The following is a 13,345-nucleotide window of genomic DNA, read 5'->3' as shown; positions in this document are numbered from 1 at the left end:
ACACACACACACACACACACACACATATATATATATATATAAAACTAGTAGAACGTAATCAATGTAATGAGTGTTGTTTACGTTCAGCATGCTAGTGCTGTCTACTGAACGTAATCAGCGTTGAGGCAGTAAGTGCATCGCATTATGCTTCCATCAAATTACAGGTTATAATTTTTATTGTAGCTATATGGACACTTAGTCTTTCTTGTTGTTTAATACACTTGGCCCAAATCTCGTGATATTAAATGATGAAGCACTATATGTACAGGATATTTAAAACGTACAAAAGTACATTGGCTACAACTAAACAGCAAATGCTCTTCTCTGCTCTTCAAACACAGAAAAAAACCATAGCCTTTAAAGGAACATGTTGTACTTCGTGAAATCACCTTCACTGTCTCCAGACTGTGCACGACTTATCAATCTGAATGGAGGTGGGGCAAAGTTACATGATTTCGCCAACAGTTTGAGGATCCAGTGGCGATAAATACCAGTCAGAACTGAATAGTTGATACCTGAATGACAGATCCCCATAGAAATCAATGGTAAAAATTTGAAATGTGTTGCCAGTATAACAATAGAAGTCACTATTGAAATAAGTACTAGTATCTAATGAAGTACTAGTACCTTTTTAAAAAAATACCTAAAGAATAAGTACCAGTAGCACCAGTATTTAATGGAAAAGATGTTATTAGCTAAAAAAATAAGTACCAGTAGCATGAAAATAGATACTAGTAAGTTTTAAGGATTAAATGTTAAAACAGCTTGCCATAGTATGAGGCAAGACTTGAACCCCCATTACACAGTTTACATTGTAATAGCTTTAACAAACAGACCAACAATGACTCTTCAAACTTATTTTTTTTATGCAATCTGTCTGCAGAAGTCCAGCCATCTCAAGTCTCCCACATTCGTTTTGTGTTACAGGATGTAACTATGAGAGTCCCCAACCAAACAGTTCTAAAATGCACCACTCCAAATCTGTAGAACAGGTGAAGTATTAATGGAGACAGGTATTACCAGATTAACCAGACACTACATGCATCAAAATGATCAGTGTTTGGCTTTAGCAAATGGTCTACCTTCTAGTAAACAGAAATACACCTGGTTTTCTTACTTTTGAATTAAATTTTTTATCTGATGATAACATTTAAAATTCCTTTAAGTTAACAGTCTTTCAGAACATTAGATATAATAAAAAATATGCTATGTTATATCAAAAAATACATTCACATGTGAATTCCCCTTTATGGAAACTTTATTGCTTTGAATACTTTGATTTCCCAGTAAAAAAAAACAAAGGTAAGCACTTGATTGATACAAAAATATGAAGTTGTAAGAACTTAAATGCATTTACACAAAAAAGCTCAATCAAAAATCAAAGGAACAAGAGCTTGTTGCATTTCAGATCAGCATTAATACTGTCTGAGTAATTCAGCTTTAAACAAAATGAGGAACATTCAGAGTTAAGCTCTATGGACAACATATGTGACATGCTGTCGATTAACACGAAATCATTTCAACCCGTTCCTTAAAACGAAATTCTAACTTTTAAATGCATTTCTAAGCACATAAATATCAACACATTTTGTTTTTGACCACTTTATGAACTGAAAGTTGAAAGTATTTTCTGTGGTAATCAGCAGCATGTCACAAATTATAGGGCTTAACTTGAACCTGCTATATTCCTTAATGGAAAATTTAACTTGCTGTCATTGATACTTAAAAACACAAATGACTCCACCAATATGAATGACCACATATTAAATCCAACTTAAACAGAAACTTTCCATTAGCTGTTTGGAATGTAGAAGTATACACTGAACTGAACTACTTATTAGAAAGTTACAAATATGGCTTGAATACTTATAAAAAATAAGAATATGCTGATGGTTTGCACACCTGAAGCACTACCTTTCACAAATTCGGTCACTGCTCTATGGTCTCTGCCACTGGAGCGGACTTTCAACGCTAAAAAAAAATAATCTGTAAACACACCAACAAGAAGAAGACAGAAAGTCTGGTACACTGAACTAAAACAGCTGGACAACCAAATGTGCTGGATTTCCCGCTGGGGTGGAAATACAAAAACATGGCTCTTGAATGCAGTGCAGCACATATTTTCCTGAGAGACCAAATGGAAAACTCCACAATATTGAAAATTGAAGAAAAACATTGCATTTTCATTACTAGTCTACTTAATTATAAGTAACTGCATCTTAACTCAAACTGTGCAATTCAATTGTAAAAATAGCCTTTGCAGTCAGAATTGGAAACCTTTCAAAAACTAAATGGCAAATGTTGATTGAGTTTGGCAATTCCTACCATAAACACAAAATTTATGAACAAAAAGAAGCTTTGTTGCATCAGTTACCTATAGGGGTTTTAGCCAACAAGCTACAGTACTGTATATCTTACTGTAAAATATACAAAAAGATGTAATAATAGCAAAAACGAGTATGTCAACAAACTGAATCATGAACTGGATGCCTCATTTTCAGATTATATAAGAGAAGGTCAGAAAATGAATGCAAAGAGAAAGATACGTAACTGAAGTTCCTGTTACTGTAAAACCATTTGAAATTTATATGGCCAGATGTGTGTAATAGTACAAGTGCTAAAACTGACAAGCAATATACTAAACAATCCCAGCACCCAAACTTCTACATGAAGTTCCTCCACTGGTTTTCAAACAGAAAGCTTCATTCTCATCTGTATATGTTGAGCCAATTCCTCGGGTGACTGTGGATTTGAAGTCTGAATCCTCTTAAGTGAGTCGGATTCCCAGTACCTGTTCCAATTCCTGTCTCCTCTGCTGGACCTGAAAATCAAAACATTGCACTATTATAGATGCTATAGCAGTTGCATAAACACAGCAACTATGTTAAGAATGTAACTAGCAGTTAACCAAGGGGTAATCAGTCACATTAGACCAATCTACCTATTTGTAACCGACTTGAAAAAATTATGACCAACTTTTTAAGACTAGTCTAAGCAGGTTATGCAACTGACCACTGATGAGTCTTGTAATGGAAAGAAATACCAAGTGCTCACCTTTGAAAATATATAGCGTCCAACAGCTTCTTTGACCCAGGGCGAGTGGTAAAAATCGGTTCTTCTCTCCTCCTCTGGATTTCCCACAGTGTCTGTCATTAACTGCATAAACCAAGACAAAACATCCATGAATGGCGGATGGCAAATAAAAGAAGCCTTAAGGAAATCCAATGAGGGAAACTGAAAGTACTTTGAGGTCTCGGCTCTGAGACTTGAGCCAGTCCTGGATGAAATCCTGTGGGTAGTTACTGAAGCGGAGCATGAAGTCTCTCTGGGTTTTCAACTGGTTGATGGATTCAATAGTCTCATGGATCTTATGGAGAATGAAAAAGTTAGGTTAAAAACTATATGCAAGTAACTTCAGAATGGATGGAAAATAATTGACATGAGGTGTCTTTTATGTCCCTGCACACACACACCTTCATCTCCAGGGCAGTGATCTCCTGTTGACTGGTTGTGGATGACAGGAAGCTGGTCATCTGAGCCTTCAGAGGGTCGTCCACCTCAACATCGATATCAAAGCATGCAGTCTTCTTCTGATCATTGGGATCCACACTGACAAAATGATACAGCAATAAAGCAGAACAAAAAAAAAAACAACAACATTGAGATCACTCTACAAATCTATACTTTACAATTTTACACATTTTAGAATAGTCATTAAAACTATGAGATGAAGGTATGAGAATTATATGACAGTTGTATACCAAAATTGTTAAACAAATAAAAACTTTTTTCTATAGCATTTCTTACAAAGTTTTCCAACAGGAAAAGTTCATATGTATGCTGGACAAAAGTTGCTTTTCCCTCCCGATTCAGGTAAATTCACCCATTTAAAATAGATACAATTTTACTTTTGATAAGAAATTCATATACAGGTGCAAACTATATTCAGAAGCATTAGTGTTACTGAACATTGGACTGGTAGGGTAAATATTTAGCTATTTTGTATTAAAAGAATCTTTCAAAACAGCATGGAAACAAAAGAGAACATTAAGAACAGGAACCACAAACACACACCTGATGATATGATTGATGACGATGGGGTCAGGGTGCTGTAGGAGGCTGGCAAGTTTCATGGGGATATCTGAAAATCTCATCCTGGGGCAACCAAAAATCTGCAGGATTACAGCAGTTCGGTTCAGTTTCTCTGAACCGAAGACTTTCTCTGTTTCTCTGAAGACTCTGTATAACCACTGAGTATAACCACCTATCCCTTTGTTGCCTTTGCATAAGGAATGCAATAATTATCTCACATCAAGTACTAAACCTGATTCTGAAGTTTGTTTGGTTGTTTGTTTGCGTTTAACGCCATGCCAGCTTCTGTGGCTATTTTCATGAAGACATTTTTTTTATAACAAATTATATTAGGTTAAAACCAGCACAATCTAATAAAACATGCTTCAGAGATGAAGGCTTGCGTTTAACGCCATGCCAGCTTCTGTGGCTATTTTCATGAAGACATTTTTTTATAACAAATTATATTAGGTTAAAACCAGCACAATCTAATAAAACATGCTTCAGAGATGAAGGGTTTTGGCAGAGAGAACATGCTGGAGGATCTACTGCTAGTACTGAAAACTTGTGTGTCATCCTGGAATTACCTATTCTACAGTGGGTATAGCCAATCTGGTACAGGATTCTGAAGACATAGGGCCTCATTTATCAATCTAACAGAAACGAGAGCAGATCCATGCGCACAAATCAACTTACGACAGAGTTAACGTGTGATTCATGAAACATTCGTATGCCGCCAATCTCATCGTACGAATGATCGCACGTTGATAAATGTGGTGGCAGAAAACAATCGTCATTTGAAAAATCACGCCCCTAAAAACACCCTGGTTTAGAAGCCTCAAGAGTTTACCACACGGAGAAACGAAAGAGAACATCAAAGAGAAATTGATCTTACTCCAAAAACACCCGTTAACCTTGTAATTGCAAACAACTAGGCTATATTCATTTATGTAATTTATATGTATATTAAAATACTGGTAAATATAAACATTATAGCCTATTTAGTTCCCCTCAGTCTACAACAAATATTTTAAATTTAACGGTATTCAGAACAATCATCATTTGAAAAATCACGCCCCTAAAAACACCCTGGTTTAGAAGCCTCAAGAGTTTACCACACGGAGAAACGAAACCCGGCCAAAAAGAGTAAGTAATCTCATCAAAGAGAAATTGATCTTACTCCAAAAACACCCGTTAACCTTGTAATTGCAAACAACTAGGCTATATTCATTTATGTAATTTATATGTATATTAAAATACTGGTAAATATAAACATTATAGCCTATTTAGTTCCCCTCAGTCTACAACAAATATTTTAAATTTAACGGTATTCAGAACAGAACAAGAATGAAAAAATAAGTAGTTATAAAATTAGATTTATCTATAAAATAAAACACAAATTAGGCTATAGTGGCATTCATTATAAACAGCATACAAATGTCAAGCAAAACTGAAACGGCATTGGGCTCACGAGCCTGTCTCATACCACAAGAATCCAAATGTTTCCATTTTTGCCATATTTGTAACATTTGTTTTCATAACTATTATTCATTATGCAGCCTAAACATTGAAGTCTTTAAGCTTCACTCATGTTCTAATATCCATGTAAAATCCTTCACATGCGCAAAAATGTTTGTTTGGGTGCTGCACGCTGATTTTACAGTGGACCTTTTAAAATAAACAGTGTAACTTATGTTTGGTTGACTGCATTTTAGTTTGACGATGAATGGCTGAAATGTTAGGCAACGCTAGAACTAATGTTGTTTGTGTGCGCGTGAGGCACCTGTGCGATCAGATGGATTAAATCAAATAAAGATATAAAGAAAAGAAATAAAATGCATTAAGAGGGACACAAAAACGAGCGTAGCCTATACTTGTTGCACAGTGTTTTTTTCCCCCTTTAGTTAATTATATTATAGCCTATTATATATTTTGTATGATCCTATTTATTTTATTAATTTTATAGACTTAAAGGGGTCATATGATGCGATTTCAAGTTTTCCTTTCTCTTTGGAGTGTTACAAGCTGATTGTGCATAGATAAGATCCCTGAAATTGCAAAGACTAAAGTCTCAAAACCAAAGAGATATTCTTTATCAAAGTTAAGACTCTGCCACGCCCCCCTAAAATGGCTCGTTCTAACACGCCCCCACATATCTCACAATGCAATGGGTCAGTTGGCCAATCAGAGCAGACTGCGCTTGTCGGAAGGAGGGGCTTTGTAGAAAACTAAGCGTTTGAGAGAGGCGGGGCATAGAGGACCTACAATAATGTACAGTATTTGAAAAATAATGTGTTTTTTAACATTAAAGCATGTCAACATATTCTGTTACACCAAATACACAAAATAATGATCTTTAAAAAAGCATCATATGACTCCTTTAATTTCAATTTTTCTCCTTTCACATAAGCGCTGCAGGTGCATGATGCAGCGATTGAATCCTCATTGTTTACGCTGCTATTCGCGCATATAAAGCTAATAAAACCCAAAAAAGACATTCTAATCTTACTGGTTAACGATCGACTAATGAGCTTCGTTTGACGGTCAGGAAAATAAAAATGAACAAAAAGCTGTTATTCTATAATTCTCCACCGTATTTACTATGCTGCGCGCAGGTAACTCAAAAACTTGCATACACAAGCTGAGACCAGACGTGAGATTTGATCGTAGCCACAGTTCACGTCCATATTGATAAATTCCAAGTTTTGCGTTGAAACGACCGTATGCCCAATTTTCTGTCGTACGTTCATTTCGTAAATGAGGCCCATTGAGAGTGGTGCAAAACTGCTGGCACTAAGCAAGGTGTTTCAATAAAGTTGCTAATGTCTTCGGAAATATAAACAGGGGAATTGCTAGGTGGGCCCTACAAAGTCTTCATAAAATTCTAGAGCTGTATTACAGAAACTTCCTATCATAATTCTTTACATAAGATAAAAAAAAAAATTCAATTTCCTAAGTGAAATTACCATTTCTAAAGATGGATAGGATTCTGAGTTAGGAGTTGGTAACACAAGAGCTAATGCAGATTTGAGTGTCAGCGTAACAGGGGAAAGTGAAAACAAGTAATCTGATTCCTTGGTTTCAAGGAATTCTTATTAAGTGGAAGCATATAGACTACTAAGAGAAGTGGGCAAAGAACCGAGCCCTGGGGGACGCCTCTGTAGACAGGTCAGGAGCAGTGGAAAGTTTCTACTTCTGGAAAAAGACAAATTGCTATCTATCACTTAGGTACGATGTGAACCAGTGCACAGCTGTGCCAGTAATACCAACGGCTTAGAGGCAAGTGAAAGCATGTTGTGTCAGACAGTGCCAAATGCAAAGCTTAGATATAGGGTTTCAGCAGAGTTTTTCTTTTCTTATGAGTTTTAAACTGAGCTTTAGTGTTTTGGGTTTTGTGGAGAACTTTTGAATTGTGAGAACAAGCTAAATGTAATTTCTTGCTAAGAGCGCTAAACATGTTGGGTACCTGTCTGAAGTATCGGTTGCAGTTAATGTACTCTTTCTCATGGCAGTCTTGCAGCTTGTTGTTTTTGATGTAGAGCCACAAGGCCTGCATGATACTGGCTCGGGTCTGAGTGTGCACGCCCAACAGTCGTGCCAGGCGTGGATCCAGCTTATACTGCGGAGGCTAAGTCAAGTAGAAGGAAAAGTAAGATGATAGCTCATCATGTCATTAAAGAGATGCAACTATATGCTCTGTACCAAACAAACTTAGGAAATGAATCAAATTGAAGTCTGATTTTCTTTTAAAGACCCCATTAGTTTTTTGGCTTTAAGTCCATGTCTGCAAAAGTACCTTTTATAAAGTTACTTTTTTTTAATAAAGTTTGTTGTCTAGCTGTTAAAATTTACATTTATTCAATCCCTTAAATAGAAAATCATCACTGGTGACTAATCTACATAGCTCTGATTTGCCATTGCATTCATATTTTTAACTGTGTTCTAATGCTCAAAATTATGCTTAAAAAAACAACATGTAAAAATAAATCTTGGATGCAATCTGAGCAGATCTAAATGTAATGCCGTAATAAAAATTTTTCATTAAATTTCACATTTCACTTTAAGTGCGACCGTCACAATAAATGTAATATAACTATGCAGGGCCATTTTTTGACTTTTTGCCATTATCTTGAATTTGGCTTGCATTTGTGTTCATTTTGATGGCATCTTTAGCCCCAAGCCTGATGAATAGCCTTTACATGTGTGCGTGTATGATATACCTGGTGGTCTAGCATGAGAAGGAGAGTACATTTCACATTCACATCCCCTGGTCTCTTCACCTGAAATCCATCTGTCTCCTGAGTTGTAGGCATTCTGTGCCACTAAGACATACAGAAAAAGATATGACTACAGATGTAATGACTGAATTTATTTTCATTAAATTTCACATTAAGTGCGACCGTCACAATAAATGTAATATAACTATGCAGGGCCATTTTTTGACTTTTTGCCATTATCTTGAATTTGGCTTGCATTTGTGTTCATTTTGATGGCATCTTTAGCCCCAAGCCTGATGAATAGCCTTTACATGTGTGCGTGTATGATATACCTGGTGGTCTAGCATGAGAAGGAGAGTACATTTCACATTCACATCCCCTGGTCTCTTCACCTGAAATCCATCTGTCTCCTGAGTTGTAGGCATTCTGTGCCACTAAGACATACAGAAAAAGATATGACTACAGATGTAATGACTGAATTTAAGACAGTACATGACGATGAGTAAATGATGCCAGAATTTTCATGTTGTGTTTGATGAGGTCATCATGATCATGAGGATTTAAGTAGATTTACTCATATTGTGGGACATCAACTCAGACTTGTAATATATCAAATATGAGCATATAACTCTATAATATCATACCTCCACCAAGTGGTTGTCTGGGCCATAAAGTTCTTTGTCCAGTTCAATAACCAGGCTTTTAAAGAAGGATGAAAACTTTCGTTTCTGTTTCCCAGGCTAAGGATAAAGACAAAGATAAAAATAAATAAGTAGGGAAAAGGGGAGAGAGAACACAAGATCTTTTTTCAATGCGTTCATGCCACTGATTGATACTGCAGTGTTAGGAGCTGACCGCACTGGGGGGAGTTATTTTAGAAGCAGCACACACTTAGTCACAAACAGCTATTGCACCAGTATGTGCTTGTGCAATGCCTTGCCTGTCCCTCCCTTTGCAGTACCACTCAACTTATGACCACTGAGGCAGAAGAAAGTAAAGAAAAAGAAAGAATCGTTTCCTCTTTTCATGTGGCAGCAGCACAGCCAGAGGTCTTCAGCTGGCAAATATACGCTTAGACATTTTTTGGACTAATTTCACAAAATGGGCCAAAGTTTCAATTCCTTTTCCTCAGAGTTTGGGAACATGGAATAACTTAGAGCACATCTGGTTTGAAGGAGTGAGCTGAGGACATGAGCCAGTGCAGTTAAGCTTGCCAACAGACCAAGAGACTCAACACTGCCAAATAAAAAGCATTACGCATAGGGGCGACACAATCAGCTTTATCTAAAGATGTTACTGTGTGACCCTCACCTTGTTTCACACACATGCAAATAAGCAAACACATAAATCAAACTCATTACGTACATCCTCCAGAAGTTTGCCTTCCACTCGAAGTTCCCAGGATGCCACTTTTTCAGCCTCCTCCCCTTCTGGCTTGCCAGGCGTGTAGGTGTTAGAAATATAGATCCTCAGTTTGCGTTTTTGCTGGAAGAGTAGAACAAAGAGCATTGATGTAATAAATCTATTTATTGAAATAATAAATAGATTTTTACTTTTCCTATAAAAATTTGAGTGGTAAAGGACATCATCATTTACTCAACCTATGTCACTCCAAGTCATTGGTCATAAAAACTTGGTTTGGTTACCAACATTCTTTAAAATATATTTTTTTGTGTTTCACGGAAGAATGAAAACCATAGAGGTTTGCAATGATCTGAAGTTGAGTAAATGATGACAGAATTTTTTTTTGGAGGGGGGAGGGGTGTTAACTATAACGTAGCTGAACTAAGAATTAATTTCTGAATTACTACACTGCATATACCGTGATGGGTTTTTTGATGGCCTCCTGTATCTCCATTCGTTTGCGAGCAATGGTCTGGTCCAGCTTTCTCTCAAAGGCCAGAAGGTCCATATAAGCCTGAGACTCTGGGACCAGATCCCTGATCTGAAAAACACCAAAATCATGAGAAACTATGTACTTAAGCATCACAAAAAACTGATTTATACTATTCTGGTTAAACTCACCCTTTGTGGGAGGACTTTGTCAGCCATCTTACGCCTCTTCACCCTGAAAATGTAGGGCAGATGTCTAAGAAACATGACTCAACAACACCAACATATGTTAAAACGTTATTTCAATTACAGTGTGCACAGTTTAAAGTACTGCAGTGTATGGCACATAAATACTCTTAAAGCAGATGTCTAAGAAACATGACTCAACAACATCAACATATGTTAAAACATTATTTCAATTACAGTGTGCACAGTTTAAAGTACTGCAGTGTATGGCACATAAATACTCTTAAACAAATATAACTTTGTCCTCTTAAGTTTTACAATGAAACAATTATTATTTTTAATAAACATTTTAAAAAGTTGGAAATTCTGCATCTTTCCTTAAGTTCTGATTGAGCTCAAATGCTCAATTATTTGAACTTAGCAGAAATATTTTATTAAAGTAATGTTTTGTAGCTATAAATAAGAGTTCTACTGTTAAACCAATTCTGCCTACCAAAAAATAAATAAAGAATTTAACCAATTCCATTTGGGCCTGCTTATAACCCATTAAAGTACGTTAAAAAGGAAAACAATTGATTCTCAGGTCCCCCCGTAATTGTAAAGGTGTGGTCACATCAGCAAATTTTCAGTCGACAAAAAAGGTCTATTGCCCACTGTCAATCAAGTAGTGATGCATGTCACTTTTCACAAATGTCACTTTCAAAACAAGTATTTTTGTGTTGGTCAATACAGAGGTTTTGCGAGACCAACTTGAACATGAGCAAAATCTGGTGGGGAACTTCTTTGTCCTTGTGCGAAACTCCTGATTGCATGGATTCCTATTAAAGTGACTGGATTTTGTCTGCAAAATTATTTCGAGACGCTCCTTATATCTGTGGAATTTTCACTTGTTTTATCATTCGAAACCAAAAATCATCTAATTGCTTGGATCAACAATAGCACACCTCTCTTCAACTAGATACTAATTTGAGGTGTAAATTGTTCATGTGTGTATCACAAATGCCCAAATTTAATATTTATGGTTAAAGAGATAATTTACCCAGAAATAAATATTCTGTCATCATTTCCTCACCTTCATGTCTTTTCAAACCTTTATGACCATTTCTGCAGAATACAAAAGATGATATTCTGAAGAATATGGGTAACCAACGAGTTTTGGTGACCACATTGGGACATTTCTCAAAACATTTTCTTTTATGTCTGACAGAATAAAGAAAGTCATACAGGTTTGGAACGTCATGACTCATGAGGGTGTGCAACTAATACGTTTTCATTTTGGGGCGTTCAAAATGCCTCAGCAAACATCCATAATATCAAATTAATCTGCCCTGTGGCTTAGTCTTTTTTGCTAATATCATGAGACATCTTTAAACCATTTTTTTTTAATTCACAGCTATGCTATGCTTCTTTGGCAAAATAAAACAAATGAGTCTCTCAGTTAGAAGGACAAAGAAGTCTTTGGTCTTCAGAGACAAATGCCTATCCACTGGCAGATGACACATTTTGGGTTCAGTATTGGACACTTACTGTTATGTTAGCAGAATCATATACTTCTTATGCTTTAGAAGCTTTTCTTAGATTTAACATCGTACATGACATCCTGCTCTATAGTAGAACCAGACCACTTTATGCCACATTTTTAACATTCATCTAATACAAACTTTACTTAGGGCTCCAAAACCAAAACCTTCCTTTGTTTATAAGGCCTCATAAGCCAGACTTCAATGGGAACTTTGAAGTGATATGAACGCTACTGTAACTTTACATTTGTGGCCATACATGCACAAATATTGATACTAAATGTACTAACCCCCTTCTTGGACCCATAAGACCCCCGGGCTGCTGCTGAAGGAGTCTCTTCCGGACAGGGTCCATTGCAGCTTGAGGCATCCCGGGTCGCATGGGCATGGCTCCACTATAAGACGGACCGGGCAGAGTGGAAACCATAGACCCCATGCCCCCCATTGGCATTCCTCGGCTGGGTGACATACTCGAGCGCTGTGGGTACGACTGTAGCATTTGAGGATTACTATTGTGACACTAACAAATAGTAGACTGTTATTATAGGTTAAGTATGACAAATACGGTATAATTTTGCAATGTTCCATTTTTTACATTTGGAAATATTAGTTAACAAGAACTAACTAAAAAATATTTCCAAAGCACTTATTAATCTTAATGTTAATTTCATAATTTACTGAAGGGATAGTTCCCCTAAAAAAATGAAAATTCTGTCATAATTTACTCATCCTCAAGTTGTTTTAAACCTGTATGAACTTCTTTCTTCTGTTTAGCACAAAAGACGACATTCTGAAGAATACTGATGGTAGCCACTGACTTAAAAAAAAAAAAAAAACTATGGAAGTCAGTGGCTACCGTCAGCTGTTTGATTACCACCATTCTTCCAAATATCTTCTTTTGTGTTCAACAGAAAAAGGAAACTCATACAGGTTTGGAACAAGTGGAAGGTGAAAAAAAATGATGACAACATTTTCATGTAGGGGTGAACTAGGCCTCTTATTACAATCAAATGTATTTGTAAAACCTGTGCTAACATGAATTAACAATGAACAGAGTTTTTATATAATTTACAAATGTTAACAAAGATTAATACTGTAAGATATGTATTGCTCTTTTGTTGATTTTTTAGTTGTTAAGTAATAGGAACTTATTGTAAAATGTTACCAAAATACCTTGTTGGTACGTACAGTGATGATACCAGATGGTTTTTAACTTTAGAAGTTAATGGGATAATTAGGTAATGATACTCATATACACGGCAATTGCGTGGTACTCAATGGCGCAGTAAATATTATTATATGGTGTATGTTCGAACACCTTGGTATTACAATGGTATACAGGTGCATTTCAATAAATTAGAATATCGTGGAAAAGTTCATTTATTTCAGTAATTCAACTCAAATTGTGAAACTCGTTTATTAAATAAATTCAATGCACACAGACTGAAATAGTTTAAGTCTTTGGTTCTTTTAATTGTGATAATTTTGGCTCACATTGAACAAAAACCCACCAATTCA

At 36.1% G+C, this 13,345-nt stretch overlaps 1 protein-coding gene across 2 annotated transcripts in view; it reads right to left on the bottom strand.

Moving 5' to 3' along the window:
- Positions 1–1,243: 1,243 nt before the first annotated feature.
- The window catches only part of LOC107569192 (SWI/SNF-related matrix-associated actin-dependent regulator of chromatin subfamily D member 2-like), a 13,332-nt gene continuing 1,230 nt past the window's right edge, over positions 1,244–13,345 (bottom strand). The window contains exons 2-13 of one of the 2 annotated variants that reach the window (XM_016255207.1): positions 12,118–12,347; positions 10,314–10,356; positions 10,111–10,233; positions 9,654–9,773; positions 8,933–9,028; positions 8,621–8,722; positions 7,538–7,699; positions 4,075–4,172; positions 3,474–3,609; positions 3,245–3,367; positions 3,055–3,156; positions 1,244–2,821 (exon numbers count right to left, since the gene is read on the bottom strand). In XM_016255207.1, the coding sequence (XP_016110693.1) occupies positions 2,768–2,821; positions 3,055–3,156; positions 3,245–3,367; positions 3,474–3,609; positions 4,075–4,172; positions 7,538–7,699; positions 8,621–8,722; positions 8,933–9,028; positions 9,654–9,773; positions 10,111–10,233; positions 10,314–10,356; positions 12,118–12,347 (1,389 nt within the window). In that variant the 3' untranslated portion in view covers positions 1,244–2,767. The remainder of the gene's footprint in view (positions 2,822–3,054; positions 3,157–3,244; positions 3,368–3,473; positions 3,610–4,074; positions 4,173–7,537; positions 7,700–8,620; positions 8,723–8,932; positions 9,029–9,653; positions 9,774–10,110; positions 10,234–10,313; positions 10,357–12,117; positions 12,348–13,345) is intronic. The other variant, XM_016255208.1, reaches the window with a different exon arrangement.

The sequence above is a fragment of the Sinocyclocheilus grahami genome, unplaced genomic scaffold (assembly GCF_001515645.1).
Source record: "Sinocyclocheilus grahami isolate Dianchi unplaced genomic scaffold, SAMN03320097.WGS_v1.1 scaffold1321.1, whole genome shotgun sequence".
Taxonomy (NCBI): domain Eukaryota; kingdom Metazoa; phylum Chordata; class Actinopteri; order Cypriniformes; family Cyprinidae; genus Sinocyclocheilus; species Sinocyclocheilus grahami.
This window is presented reverse-complemented; position numbering and strand designations above follow the sequence as displayed.